At 36.6% G+C, this 14,773-nt stretch overlaps 1 protein-coding gene across 1 annotated transcript in view; it reads right to left on the bottom strand.

Annotated features, from left to right (window-relative positions):
- Window positions 1–14,773, bottom strand: part of HYDIN (HYDIN axonemal central pair apparatus protein) — a 334,542-nt gene that overhangs the window by 278,906 nt on the left and 40,863 nt on the right. Inside the window, exon 6 of the mRNA XM_077756337.1 lies at window positions 13,219–13,343. Coding sequence (XP_077612463.1) covers window positions 13,219–13,343 — 125 coding nt within the window. The remainder of the gene's footprint in view (window positions 1–13,218; window positions 13,344–14,773) is intronic.

A 14,773-nucleotide genomic window follows, 5' to 3' on the forward strand; every position in this document is an offset into this window, starting at 1 on the left:
TGATATTGGGAAAACTAGACAGCGACATGCAGAAGAATGAACCTGGACTACTTTCATAAACCATACACAAAAATAAACTCAAAATGGATGAAAGACCTAACATAAGACAGGAAAGCCATCAAAATCCTAGAGGAGAAAAGGGGCAACAACTTCTTTGACCTTTGCTCGTAGCAACTTCTTACTTGACATGTCTCCATAGGCAAGGGAAACAAAAGCAAAAATGAACTATTGGGACTTCATCAAGATAAAAAGCTTCTGCACAATGAAGGAAACAATCAGCAAAACTAAAAGGTAACTTACAGAACAGGAAAAGATATAGGTGAGGGACATTAAGGAGGACTCTTGTTGGGATGAGCACTGTGTGTTGTATATAAGTGATGAAATAATCACTAAATTCGTTTCCTAAAGTCATCATTACACCCTATGTTAACTAGCTTGGATTTAAACTTAAATTTAAATTTAAAAAATAGTATTAATTACAGAATTGCTCTTAATAACAACAGAGTGGAAACAGCCAAAGTACCCACCAAGAGAAGGATGGTTAAATAATCAATTTGTACTACAGCTAAAAATGAAATGCTATACAGGTATAAAAGTACAAGGTGAGGGGCGCCTGGGTGGCTTAGTCGGTTAAGCATCCGACTTTCGCTTAGGTCATGATCTCCCGGTTCGTGGGTTCGAGCCCCGCGTTGGGCTCTGTGCTGGCTGCCAGCTCAGAGCCTGGAGCCTATTTCAGAGTCTGTATCTCCCTCTCTCTCTGACCTTCCCCTGCTCACGCTCTCTCTCTCTCTCCTAGAAATAAATAAAAATATTAAAAAAAAAAGTACAAGGTGATTTGGAAAGATCTTCAGAATATATGATTAAGTGGAAAAAGCAAGGTTGAGAACAATTCATAGTGTGCTATTTTTATGTAAGGAGAGAAATTAAGAATATGCACTCATGTTTGCATCTATTTGTCATAAAAACATTGGAATAAAATTAGAGCTGGGTGGAGTAAATGAGGTAAAATAGAAATGACATCTTTCAATATAAACTTTTGATGTTTGAACACATGAATACATTACTCATTCAAAACTTTAATGTAATTTGAAAGCATTACAGGGCCTTCAGGAAACATGTAAAGTTGTCCGATATCAATAGTAATGAGAAATACCATTTTATAACCATTAGATTAACAAAATTCACAGTTTGCTATTCTGTTTTGGCACTATATTGGCAAGGATGTGGAAAAACAAGAACTTCCATATACTACTGGTGAAAATACAAATTGGTACAACCACCTGACTAACCAACTTCATTTCCAGTAAAGCTCAAGATATGCTTGCCTTATAACTTTGCAATTGCACTTCTTAAAGACAATCTCATCCAGCTGCACAAGACATATACAGAGATACTCAGTGTGGCACTGCTTGTAATAGCAAAAAATTGGAAGAACATACTAATATTCAATAGGAGAATAGGTGGATTATAGCATATTCACAGTGCTAAAATGAATTAGAGCTATCTGGATGTATGTATTTAGATCTTTAAAACATAATGTTGAATGAAAAAGTCAAGCTTGTAAATAGTATATATAGTATAATATCATTTATGTGAAGTTTAAAATCACTCAAGACAAAAGCATATATTTTTTATGGATAAATATGTAAAAACAGCATAAAAATGCACCAAATACAACTTCTCTGAGGACCAAGCCATGGGAATTAGATTAGGAAAGACTAATGAAGGGACTTCAAATCTATTATCAGTTTAGTTATCCATAAAACATCTGAAAGAAATGTGTATAGCAAAATGTTGAGATATGTTAAATATAATGGCTGTTGGTTATATTATTTCTGTGCTTCTGTAATTATTTGAAGTTATTTCATTGCTTAAAAATCTAATCAAGGGAAAAGATCCAAGGGCTTACTTATTTCATACAAACAAAGAGTCAGAGCGACTAATATCATCAATTTGAGTTGCTCACTGCAAAACTGTTCCTTCCAGAAATATAGCAAGAGTCATTATACTCTTTTCGAAAACCATCTAATATTGATTTTTTATCAGTCTCTCTTCCCCAAATCATCAGATCCATAAAGTAAGGGAAGCAATAACTCTCGTCATGATTCTACAACCTTAGAAAGGGTTCCCAATCCCAAGCTACTCAGAAAACAGATAAGATGAAAGGGATATTATGCCTGTGAGAATGGATAAGATTGTTGTTCCGCAGCACTGGTATTTTTGTGTCTCCTTGGAATGCCTGTTCCCACTTTGCTTCCTTTTTGGTTTCTGGAGTTGACTGTTGCAATCATTGTAGATGAGGTTAGCCACCATCATTTATTATGTCCTAGTAAAAACGTGTTTTGTGGAAGTCTCATAACATCCTGCCATTACATTTTGCTACTAGCAATCAAGCAAAAAAAAAAAAGAACAAAATTAATTTTACAAAAAAAAATATGAAGCTACCTATAGTCACAATACATTTCATACTGGGGTTTCAGTACTTTCAGACAACTGAGGGTAAAAAATAAAATGTATGAGTGGAGCCATAGATTCTCTAGGAACTCGCAAGTTGATGGAAAGGGTGTTTCTCATCTCTTCATCACAGCAGGGTCAAAATCACCATTCAAGTGAATTGCTAAATCAAACTTTCATCAGAAGTGCTCACTCTCTGAAGGGTGCTCACTTACTAGACTTGACTGAGCTTACCGAGCACATCGGTGACAATGTCAAAGTCAGTATTCCCCATATATATGGAAGGTAGTGTAGGATTAGAGAAAGTATGCTGGCCTCAGGGGTGCCAAAGACCTGGGTTCAAGTTCTAGCTTTACTTAGGTATATGGTCATTTAATGTCTCTGGGCCTCAGTTTACTCATTTCTAAAATAAAGGGAGTTAAATAAACACAAAGAACAATGTGGTGGTTGCCAGAGGGGAGGGAAGTGGAAGGTGGGGTGAAGTGAAGGGTATTAAGAGGTACAAACTTCCATTTATAAAATAATCACAGGGATGAAAAGTACAGCATAGGGAATCCAATCAATAATACTGCAGTAATTTTGTATGGTGACAGATGGCAACTACACTTACTGTTGGCGAACAATTTATAATGTATATAAATGTCCAGTCACCATGTTGTACACCTGAAACTACTATAATATTGTATATTGGGGAGCCTGGGCAGCTCAGTTGGTTGAGCTTCCGACTTCGGCTCAGGTCATGATCTCACAGTTTGTGAGTTCGAGCCCTGCTGTGCTGATAGCCCAGAGCCTGGAGCCTCCTTCAGATTCTATGTCTCCCTCTCTCTCTGCCTCTCCCTTGCTCATGCTCTGTCTCTCTCTCTCAGAAATAAGTAAACAGTGGGGCGCCTGGGTGGCTTAGTCGGTTAAGCATCCGACTTTTGCTTAGGTCATGATCTCACGGTTTGTGGGTTCGAGCCCCACGTCGGGCTCTGTGCTGACTGCCAGCTCAGAGTCTGGAGCCTGTTTCAGTCTGTGACTCCTTCTCTCTCTGACCCTCCCCTGCTCACGCTGTCTCTCTCTCTCTTTTTCTCTCTCCTAGAAATAAATAAAACATTAAAAAAAAATAAGTAAACAGTAAAAAAAAAATTTTAATATTGTATGTCAACTATACACCAATTAAAAGTTTTTTAATAAAATAAATGGAGTTAAGAAATGTCCTCTAATGTCCCTTTAAATACAAACACCTAATGACTTGAGTCTTCATTTGCTATGTAAATTATAGAAACCTCATTCCACCTTCCTAACAGTCTCTAACCATTAGAATGTCCAAACTTCTGCTATTCCCTATCCTAAGCTATGGAATAAGAAATGAAGAAAAGAAAACTAGGTCAAGGAATGTTTCTATTGCTGCTGAAGCCACATTACAACATTTACTCTTTTACAATAAATATGTTTTGCTAGGTTTTCTAATTATAATAGCACACACTTGTAATTAACTATAATAACCACACAACTGAAACAAAGCTTATGCAGCTAAGCTTGCATAGGTATATTCAAATACATATTACTTAATAGTTTCACTGTAAGATAATATATTGCACTCCATTACTTATTATGTTATATTTTGGTATTCCTTTATTAATCTTTAGGAGAAAAAAGAACTTCTTTATGGTTTATTAGTGTAAAATATAAAATGACTATAAAAGTGTTGTGTGAAGTACTAATATTATGATTACTTGTCTCTTTAATAATACATCATCATGCTTTTGGGGAGTCTTTTTGCCAACTTCTGACATCTGAATTGAAACATCTCGTCTTCAGTAGGAGACATAATACTTTAAAAATGCTGAGTAAGTGCATCAGCTCTATTTCCTGATTATGCCAGTGGTTAATGTCACCTTTAAGGTGAGAGCAACTTCACTAGGCATTGAATAAAAAACACTGCTATGATCCTACTTCTGGGATTCATTCAAGTAACCAAAGGTTTAACAAGAATGTCTTTTTTTCTTAAAGCCTGTCCTAAATACTAATATCTCCTTGAACTCTTACATTATATAAAGTTTCTCAACATCCAGTTAAAAAGTGCAAAATTTAAGCAATTAACCATTTGTCAAATAATATTTTCACTTCTCAGTTTTATTGAGATAATAGAACTAGTTTATTCATCTGTTCTGTTTCTGTTTCTATTCAACTGTTTTTCTTTTTTGTTGTTAAGAATGTTGTCTTGAGTAATTGTGGTTTCATTTTTTTGGAAGATTTTATTTTTAATTACTCTCTACACGCAACATGGGGCTTGAACTCACAACCTGAGATCAAGAGTCACACACTATACCAACTGAGCCAGCCAGGCATCCCTTGAGAAAACGTGTTCTTTATCTTTTCTGGAGGAATTAGTTTATAAAAGGTATCAAGTTATTTCAGCTCTTCTGTTTTAGACCATAATAAAAAGGTCTGGGATAAAATCAATTCCCTAAATAAACTTGGTTTTACCACAGAAGAGAACACACAGAACAAAGGAGGGAAGAGTTCTGGGTCAGGTATACACTGATAAGTAAAATATTACATTTTGGTGAAATTTACATTCAACTTTGTTAATGGCTAGAGCACTGGTTCAAACTCTGATTGCCAAAAAGGCAAAATTTCCTAGCTGTGTTTAATCAAGAATGAAGAACTAGCAACTGAAGAGCATAAACATAACTGTTAGAAATGTGATTGAGTACTTCCCACTGAGGATTATCAATGCTCCTCCTTCTGGAATACTGTGTGGGGAAGTGTGAAAAAAAATCCATGCTAAACATCTCTCCTCAAATCAATTCATACATAAACAGCTGCAGAAAGTTCAATCAAATGCTTATTTAGTGAAAAGAGAAGGCAATGATCATAGCTGCTTGGAAAAGCTCCTAGATTAATTGTGCTTAGACAGTCATTACTCGTTTTCACTAATGGAAGATTATAGGTTCTGGTCATTGATAACCCACAATAAAGATGAAAGCATATTCTTTTTTTTTTTTTTTTTATTTTTTTTTTAATGTTTTTATTTATTTATAGGAGAGAGAGAGAGAGACAGCATGAGCAGGGGAGGGTCAGAGAGAGAGGGAGTCACAGACTGAAACAGGCTCCAGGCTCTGAGCTGGCAGTCAGCACAGAGCCCGACGTGGGGCTCGAACCCACGAACCACGAGATCATGACCTAAGTGAAAGTCGGACGCTTAACCGACTAAGCCACCCAGGCGCCCCGATGAAAGCATATTCTTAACAGCAGTTCATTTGACATAAAGAAAAATGCTACAAGATAGTTTATCTACCTCTATCTGCAATCTTTAGAAAATGACTATTTGTAAACCAAAGTTGACATCAAACCTTAGTGTGGAAATAAACTTTGCCATGGTGATTAAATTTTAGTACACAGATATTCATTTCCTTTAGCACAGGACTACAAATGTAAGTATGGGTGCCAATCCAAATACTTACCTTAAAGTAAAATCCAGATTGAGGGCCACTGAGAGAAAGCAGCTGCATTTCAAAGTCAACGGATTAAGGGAGTAAAAATGCATAGGGAGTGATGTATGAGATTAGGGAGATGATACACTCAGGTGGAAAAATCACTGCACGGAGGTTAGAGTCTGAGCCTGGGTTCTAATAGCACTTCTGGCTTTGTATGTGACCTTGGGCAAGCCACTTAATTTCTTAAAGCTTCAGTATTTTATTTTGTAAGATCTAAGAAGTAGATTTGATTATTAGTTAAATCTTCTCTCAAGCTTTTATTCTATTGATCTATGAGCACTCTAAGCTGTTGGCCTCAAAACCCAACCAAATAAAAATGTTGACATTTTACTTCTACTTTTTTTTTTTATATAAATTATACTATATACAATATACTAGAGTACTCATATGTCAAATGTATTAAAAACGTGACTCAGGGGCGCCTGGGTGGCTCAGTTAGTTGAGGGTCCAACTTCAGTTCAGGTCATGATCTCATGATTCATGAGTTTAAGCCCCATGTCGAGCTCTGTGCTGACAGCTCAGAGCCTGGAGTCTGCTTTGTATTCTCTCTCCTCCTCTCTCTCTGCCCCTCCCCTGCTTGCACTCTGTCTCTCTCTTAAAAATAAATAAGCATTTTTAAAAATATGACCCAAAATATTTAAAAAGGTGAATTAAACATGAACAATATTTTAAAGATAATTTATTTGATGTGTTTGCCAACAAAAGATTGACTACACTTCATTCTTGTGATATAGTATCAAAACATGATTCTAAGGCCACATTTTTCTCAATACTTGATTTTAGGGTTCGACATAAACAAAAATGATACTCACAAAGATACAGAGGTCTAGATTGAAGAAATGTATCAGTGACTGAATTTATTAACACTCATATTTTTCACTTTCATCCACTATCAACACTAACAACACAAAGGCTTTTGTTGAAATTCATGAAAGAAAGAGAGAAAGAAAGAAAGAAAGAAAAAAGATACAAATTACCAATATCAATAATGAAAGAGGAGATATCACTATAGATCCTACAGACATTACAAAGTTTAGGATTATTATGAACAGTTTTATGCCAATAAAGTAAAATTTTTAGATTAAATGGAAAGATTCCTTGAAAAAGTTTACCAAAAATAACACAAGAAAAAAAAAAAGAAATATCTGAGTAGCTCTAAATGTACTAAATAAATTGAATAACTGGAAACAAAACCCTCCCCACACACACAAAAAAATTTTCCAGGCCCAGATAGCTTGAAAAATGAATTTTACAATCACTTAAAGAAGAAATAACATGAATATTAGAAATAACAACAACAAAACCCTTCCAAAGAATAAAAAAGTTGAATAATTTCCTTATTTTATGAGACCAATTTATTTTTTCAGATCAAAGACAAAGCTACTACATGAAAAGGTGAAATATATGATCATCTCAAAAAATGCAGAAGTAATGAATGAAAGTCAACACCCATTCACAATTAAAGGTCTTAGAAACCTAGAGATAGAAAGGAATTTTCTTAATCCGATGGAGTGCCCACTAAAAACATCATCCTAACTGATAAAATACTGAGTACTTCCCCCTCTGAGACTGACAGCAAGAAAAGGATGTTTGCCATCATCATTACCATCGAATGCTGTGCTAAAGGTCTAGTTGTGCAAGAAAGACTAAGAAATAAAAGGCTTAAAGACTGAAAAAGAATAAAACTATCATTATTTGCAGATGACCTGATTGTGTATATACAAAATCTAAAACTATTTACAGATAAACTGTGAGTCAGGAAGTTAAAAATTTATCAGGGTGTGAAGATATAAAAGACCAATATACAAAAGTCAACTCCTTTTTGATATTCAGAAAATAAAATTAGAAGAAAAATACCATACTATCTAAAAGAGGAAAAAATGACAAACACCACTTCATAAAAATTAAATTCTTTTGCTAACGAAGACATCATTAAGAAAATTAGAAAGATAATCCACTGTGAGGAGATACAATAATTATTTCTGAATATTTGTATTGAGAATATATATGTGTATATATATACATACATACATATACTTATATATGTATGTATGTATATATATATATATATATAAAACTGCAAGTCAAAAACAAAAGGACAAACAATCCCAAAAAGAATGGGCAAAAAATCTGAATACACATGAGAAAAGAAGACAAAAAATGGTCTAAATCACATGAAAAGGCACTCAACATTAATAGTCATATACAGAAATGCCAATCAAAAATGAAATACATAGGCTTTTGCTGACATTTGGTTGGTGATAACTTCATACCCAGTACAATGACTTAAGATAAAAGTCTGACAAATGATGAAGAGTTGATGAGAATGTGGAGTGACCGGAGCTCTCATCCACTGCCGGGGAGTGGGGGTGGGGGCAGGAGGAGAGCAGGGGTGGGGGCGGTACGTAAAATGCTTCAACTGCTTTAGAAAACTGTTTGGAAGCTTCTCAGAAAGTTAAGCATATACCTACTCTAGACGCCAGCAACTCCACTCCTAAATATTTACCTGAGAGAAGTAAAAACATATGCACACACACAACTTGTACAAGAATGGTTATTAAAGCTTTGTTCATAATCATTCCAAACTACAAATGATCTAAGATTACATGAGCAGGAGAATGAATGAACTGTGTATAACTGTGCAGTGGAACAGTGCTCAGGAGCAAAAAGGGAATTTCTGATACACACAACAATGTGAATGTCAAAGATATTCTGTTAAGTGAAAGAAAACAGACACAAGAGTAAATGCTATGTGAGCACATTTATTTGAAGTCCAAGAACAGGCAATACTAATATGGGGTGATAGGACCCCAAATGTCTAGGATGGGGATGGAAGGACTGACTGGAGAGAGCATGAGGGACTCTCTGAAGCCATGGATGTTCTCTCTCTCACATGGAGTGGTCATCACATGGGTATTTATACATGACAAAACTCATCAAACTGTACAGTGAACAAACATCTGTTGTTTGTGCATCTTATTGTATCTAAATTATACCTCAATAAAAAAATGTAATAAAAAGTCACTTACACAAGGCAATGGGAAATGCCAAAATGGTGGCATGAGGTGGGTTTCCTGAAAACAGAATGTCTTTGTCATTTAAAATGTATGTGGAAGTTACTGGAGGGGTTGTGGGAGGGAGAATGGGCTAAATGGGTAAGGGGCATTAAAGAATCTACTCCTGACATCATTGTTGCACCATATGCTAACTAACTTGGATGTGAACTTAAAAAAATAAATTAAAAATATATGAAAACTTTTAAAAGGTAAAAAAAAAATCACTTACACAAACATAAAAAGTAATGAATGTATAGAATAAATCTAACCACAATGTTTGAGACTTCTACCCAGAAAACTACTGCTCAGAGAAACTAGAGAAAACCTAAATACATGGAGGGTTAAACCATGTTTATAATATGAGATGTGGAGAGGATTATAAAATAGTAGGAAATAAATAATGCTGAACGATGTGAAAAAACACATAAACTGAGTCAGTTTTAAGCAGCAAATTAAACTGAGGTTTGAAATAATTAACCTATTCAATAAAATATTTTTTAAACTACTTTAAAATTCATCATTAACCCTATAGGATAATAAGAACACCAAAGTGAGGTGAAGAATTGCAGGAAATAATGTAGTGCCAAGGCTGTCTTTTGTCCTAATGGCTTCCGTTAACTCTTGAGCCTCTCTAACTATTGCACTGTATGCATATGACAGGTCTATGATGGGTCTGTAAGTCTAGGGCCTGCCCAAAGTGGGGATGCTAAGACCAGAATTTATAAAACACAAAAGGGCAGAAGATATGATGGGGTTCAGCACACAGTGTCCCAAAATATGGCACACCGTGGCATTCTGACTATTTCAAGTGGAAGGAATGTGAGAATTGGCAGATAAGAGAGGATTTTCTGACCTTTCACCAAAACAGGCTGTAAGACCCACATGTGAGAAGTGGCCCCTTATACTTGGATGAAAGGAGCAGCCTTGTCTGCAGGCAGAGGGAGACTGAGAGGGATCTGAATGACACCGAGAGGAAGCTGTTCTCCCAAATTTGCTACACTTAGCTCATACTCTTTTTGGTTTTAACACATTTTTCCACAACTCTACTCTTCATCAAACGCAGCAAAAAATACCCAGGTTTAACTACTTCTTCAAGATCTTCATCTCCTTCTGAAAGCTCCCATGCCAAGGTGAGATAGGGAAACAGAAGGACCCCATAAAAATCAGGTTTTGTTCTTCTTCCTGCTTTCTGTCCTTGCCAGGACCTGCACCCCTAGCCTACTTTACACATGCCTCAGAATGTCCTCCTGGTAAGGGACAAGGAGTTCATGATTCCTCTAGAATAGATGATATAGGGCCAGGTGAGAAGGACCTGAGGAAGCCATTATATGTGCATTCCAGACCAAGGCTCCAGGCATCTTAATGCCAAGGTCTCCTGGCTCCAAGGAATAACACCTGGGCTTTGGTCTTCTAACCAGTTCCTGGATGCCTGAGGGGACACAGGCAACAAAGACAAGAACCCCCCCCCCCTTTGCTTTCTGAGTTTCTTGAACACTGCATCTATATCTTCAATAAATTCTGCTCTTACTTCCTATGGGCTCATGTTTGATTTCTGTCCCACACAAAGCCAAAGACCCTCTTGGCGGGACCTGTGGGACCCCTAGAGGTCCCCAGACTCAGCCTGACTGACCAAAGGAAAACTTATATTAAATTAATGTGTATGGTTTTCTCTTTTTGTCTTTTGTTACAGAGGCCCTGCCCCAAAGCCTAGAAGAGTGGAGGAAAAAGATATTTTTCTTTCCCTATTGATACCTTGGTTGAAAACCATCAGAAAAAATAAACAGCAGCTAAATAAATAATCAGACAAAATATATTTAAGTTATGAGATGCAGAATGAAAATAACAATGTTTAACATATTTAAGAAATAAAAGGGAAACTTGAAAAATCAAGTAGTAGAGATCAGATTTAAGAACAGATTAATCAAGAACCAAATAAAATTTCAGAAAGGAAAATACTTATAAGAATTGAAAAATAAAAACTCAGCAGATGAGGGGCACCTGGGTGGCTCGGTCGGTTATGTGTCTGACTTTGGCTCATGTCATGATCTCAGGGTTCATGGGTTCCAGCCCTGTATCGGGCTCTATGCTGACAGCTCAAAGTTTGGAGCCTGCTTCAGATTCTGTGTCTCCATCTCTCTCTGTCCCTCCTCTGCTTGTGCTCTCTGTCTCTCTGTCTCTGTCTCTGTCTCTCTCTCAAAAACAAACAAACATTAAAAAAAATTTTTTTTAAACTCAGCAGATGAGACTTCATGGAAGAAGGAATGATTGAATGGAGAAGAAAGTATCCAGAGAAGTCTTACAGAGCCAAAGAAATGGAAAACATAAATAGAGGTTAAAAGGAATAAAGAATAAAGTAATAGACTCAGAAACAGAGCAATAGAGTAACTAATTGTAATTCCAGAACAAGATAATAAGAGGGGAGAAGAGTCAATAATCTATATGGGAACAAAAATTAAACACAGTCCCTTCCTCACACATGTACAAATATGAAATCAAAGATCAGTCATCAACCTAAACATTGAAGCTACAACTATTATCCTTCTAAAAGTAGACATAGGAGACTATGGTTTGTGATCTTGGAGAAGGTAACAATTTCTTAGCAAGAAGGCAAAAAGCATTAATCTTAAAGGAATATCATTATATCAAAGGAATATAATTAGGATTAATAAGCATTAATCTTAAAGTCATATCATTTGATGTTGACTATCAAAGTTAAAAATTTCTGCTGATCAAGAAACATGAAAGAAATGAAAAGGCAAGCTACAGACTGGAAGGTCATATTAATAGCACGTATGTCTGACAAATGGTTAGTATTGAGAATATCAAGTTATAAAGTACTCTTACAAATTAATAATAAAAGAAAAACAACTCAATAAAAAATGAGCAAGACTTGAACAGACACTTCATTAAAAAAGATATATGAATGGCCAATAAGCACAGGTAAAGGTGCTCAACATCATTAATCATTAGATGAAAATTAAAATCACTAGAGGACCTAACTTGACACTACTAGTATGTCTAAAATGATTAAGATAACACTATGTGGTAGCAAGGGAAAAAAGACAACACTTTATTGGCAAGGATGTGAAGCAATTAGAAGTCTCACACTTTGTTGGTGGGAGTGTAAAATGGCAAAACTACTTTGGAAAAAAGGACATCCCTGATGTATTATAAACCATGCTTTTTACTTTCCTCTATTGTATTACATGAGCCAAAGCTTTCCCCTTTGTGCTTAAGCTAGTTCAGATCAGGTTTGTCTTGAGACAGCCAGTGAACCCTGTCCTACACTAAAAGACAAGATACATAGATTGTACCACTGGAGATATGTCACTGTTATGCCAGGCACCGTGGAACTTGACCACTTAACCACAGGTCCATAGGCAAGCACTTGAACATCTTGCTCAGATATGCATCCACAAAGCTAGCAACTCTAAACTGTGAACTACATGTCATTTGTTGCTCCGTCCCTGGCTGTGCACTTGTGTTTTCTGCCTACAATGCCCTTCTGATACAGACAATCTGGGTCAATAAGCACGAATGGTTAAAAAAGAAGTGAGAAGGAAATGAAAAATAATCATGAAATAATAAATGGCAATGGTAAAATATTAATTTGAAAACCAACTTTGGAGACTTGCATAATGTACATCCAGTCCACACGACCATAAATTAAGTAGTAGCAAAAACAATGTATAATTTTCATGATTATACAGACTGTGGCCTTCAAAACCCTGCTAGTGGCAGTAGACACAGTACTATATTTAAGTAAGCTATTAAGTAAGATACTTGCACATTCTAAGAATTAAAACAGCTGAACCTTACATAGACTGGTGCGAACACAAAAGAACATTCTGAATTGGGGTTTACATTTTTATAATGTTACCAAATGCAGTAATAAATCAAATGGAAAACTCATGGACTATTAAGTTACCTTCAAGTTCCATGCACATATAAATAACCTTAAACTACCTGCATGACTTCAGGGTGTAGTTTCCTTCCAGAGCGCTGTATTTCTCAGGCTTTCAAGCCCTGGAGAAACCAGTCAGGTGGGATTTATATCTGGCTCAACATTATTTCTGGTGGACACATTCATTCTTTGGTTCTTTACCTTGTGGATCTTAGCTTACTCTAATGCTGCCAAAATAATCACCTCCTATTCTGCTTCACCATATTTTCCATTTGACCTGTCTTAACATGTAGAACTTTTGACAAAGAATAATGCATACCTGTGTCATAATGCACAATAAGTCTTTTGCTGTGATTGCCTACAGTCTGTGGCTCAAAGTCCACTTCCAGTTGCATGGACTCTCCCACATTAAGAGTTCCAACAGATGGCTCTACCGAGAAAGGCCTGCAGGACACATGGAAACACACCATCAGAACACATCCTAACACATGTGGGAGGAGGAGGAGAGGATGCAGACAGGGCATAGAATTCTGCAGAAATCTCAGACCACCCCCTCCCACCAATTCAGTGATTCAGAAGTAAAGTATACTTTACCCCCTAATGTGAAAGGATTTTACACATTGATTTTAATGTTTGATTTTAATGTTAAAATAGCAGTAATAGATCAGCAAGTCTAAGAGAAATTTAAATGATATCATAATATTCTTGTTTGTGTCCTTGCCTTTCAGCCATTCTCTTAGCATTCACTGAGTGATTCCAGTGGTCAGACTTAAAACAAGTATGCAAATGTGGTAAGCCACAAAAGAAAAGTATCTTCAAAGGGATAAAAATCAAGTTTTGTGACAGTTCAAAGAAGATTTAATAATCGAAAAATATATCAGAGTCCCAAAAGATAATACAATCACATGAGGATAATTTGAGGTCAGTTTAACAAAGCGTCCATTAAAAAGGGGCTTAGAAGTATAGGGGAACTACAAAAGATGATACAATCCCCCAGGAAAATAAACAGGAAAGCCTTTACGACATCTAGGGCCAAAGAGCCAAGGAGCAGCAGTGGTTTTGAAACCCACAAGAGTCCTACTTGAGAATGCTGCCTTATGAGGAGCAAAGAGCTTTAGTCAAGACAGACAGACAGCTCAGGTGGCCTCACAGGGAAGACACCAGGGGGGAAAGTGTCCTGACTTCACATTCTCCTGTGTCATCACCTGCTGGGACTCCTACTGGCTAGAAACCAAAGGCTCAGGAGCCCGATGACCAGAGCCATACAGGTCAGCCCTGGGGGTGACACCAAGCCAGGGAAGGTGAAGAGCATTTAGAAAGGCAAACTGGGGACAAGTCCTGTGCTTGAAAATAGAATTTGGGCATGTAGACATTACAGGGTGATAGGGTAGATTTGAAAACAGGAAATAGTTTCATTTAATTTCCCTGGAAGGAAGTGGTAAGAGAGAAACTGGATCTGACCATGAAGTACATTAAATAACTTACAGCATTTTTCATTCTCAATAGAAAACCCAGCCCATTTAATTATTTTCATGGTCCATTTCACTTCTCTAAATTGCTAGTTTTTCAAAGTAATGCGTTGTACAATGTATCTGGCAGGCTAAGCTGTTTCTGATTATTTACTTCTATCACAACCATTTTTTAGTTTCATCCCTAAATCTTCCCCGAGATAATGAACTTAAAGTCAGAAAACCTGAGCTTTCTACTGTGAGGAGATAGCTGTGGCACGGGTAGCACTTGGTGATACCTGAGGCCATCACTGCAGGGTGTCCAGTGCTTCCTACCACGGGCAACTGTTTATTTTCTCTGGGGCTTTCTACTGGGATCTCCCTCTACTTTCACTTCTTGATCTTCCTATGTCTTTGTCCTTTCCC

The sequence above is a fragment of the Crocuta crocuta genome, unplaced genomic scaffold (genome assembly GCF_008692635.1).
Source record: "Crocuta crocuta isolate KB4526 unplaced genomic scaffold, BGI_CrCroc_1.0 scaffold388, whole genome shotgun sequence".
Classification (NCBI taxonomy): Eukaryota; Metazoa; Chordata; class Mammalia; order Carnivora; family Hyaenidae; genus Crocuta; species Crocuta crocuta.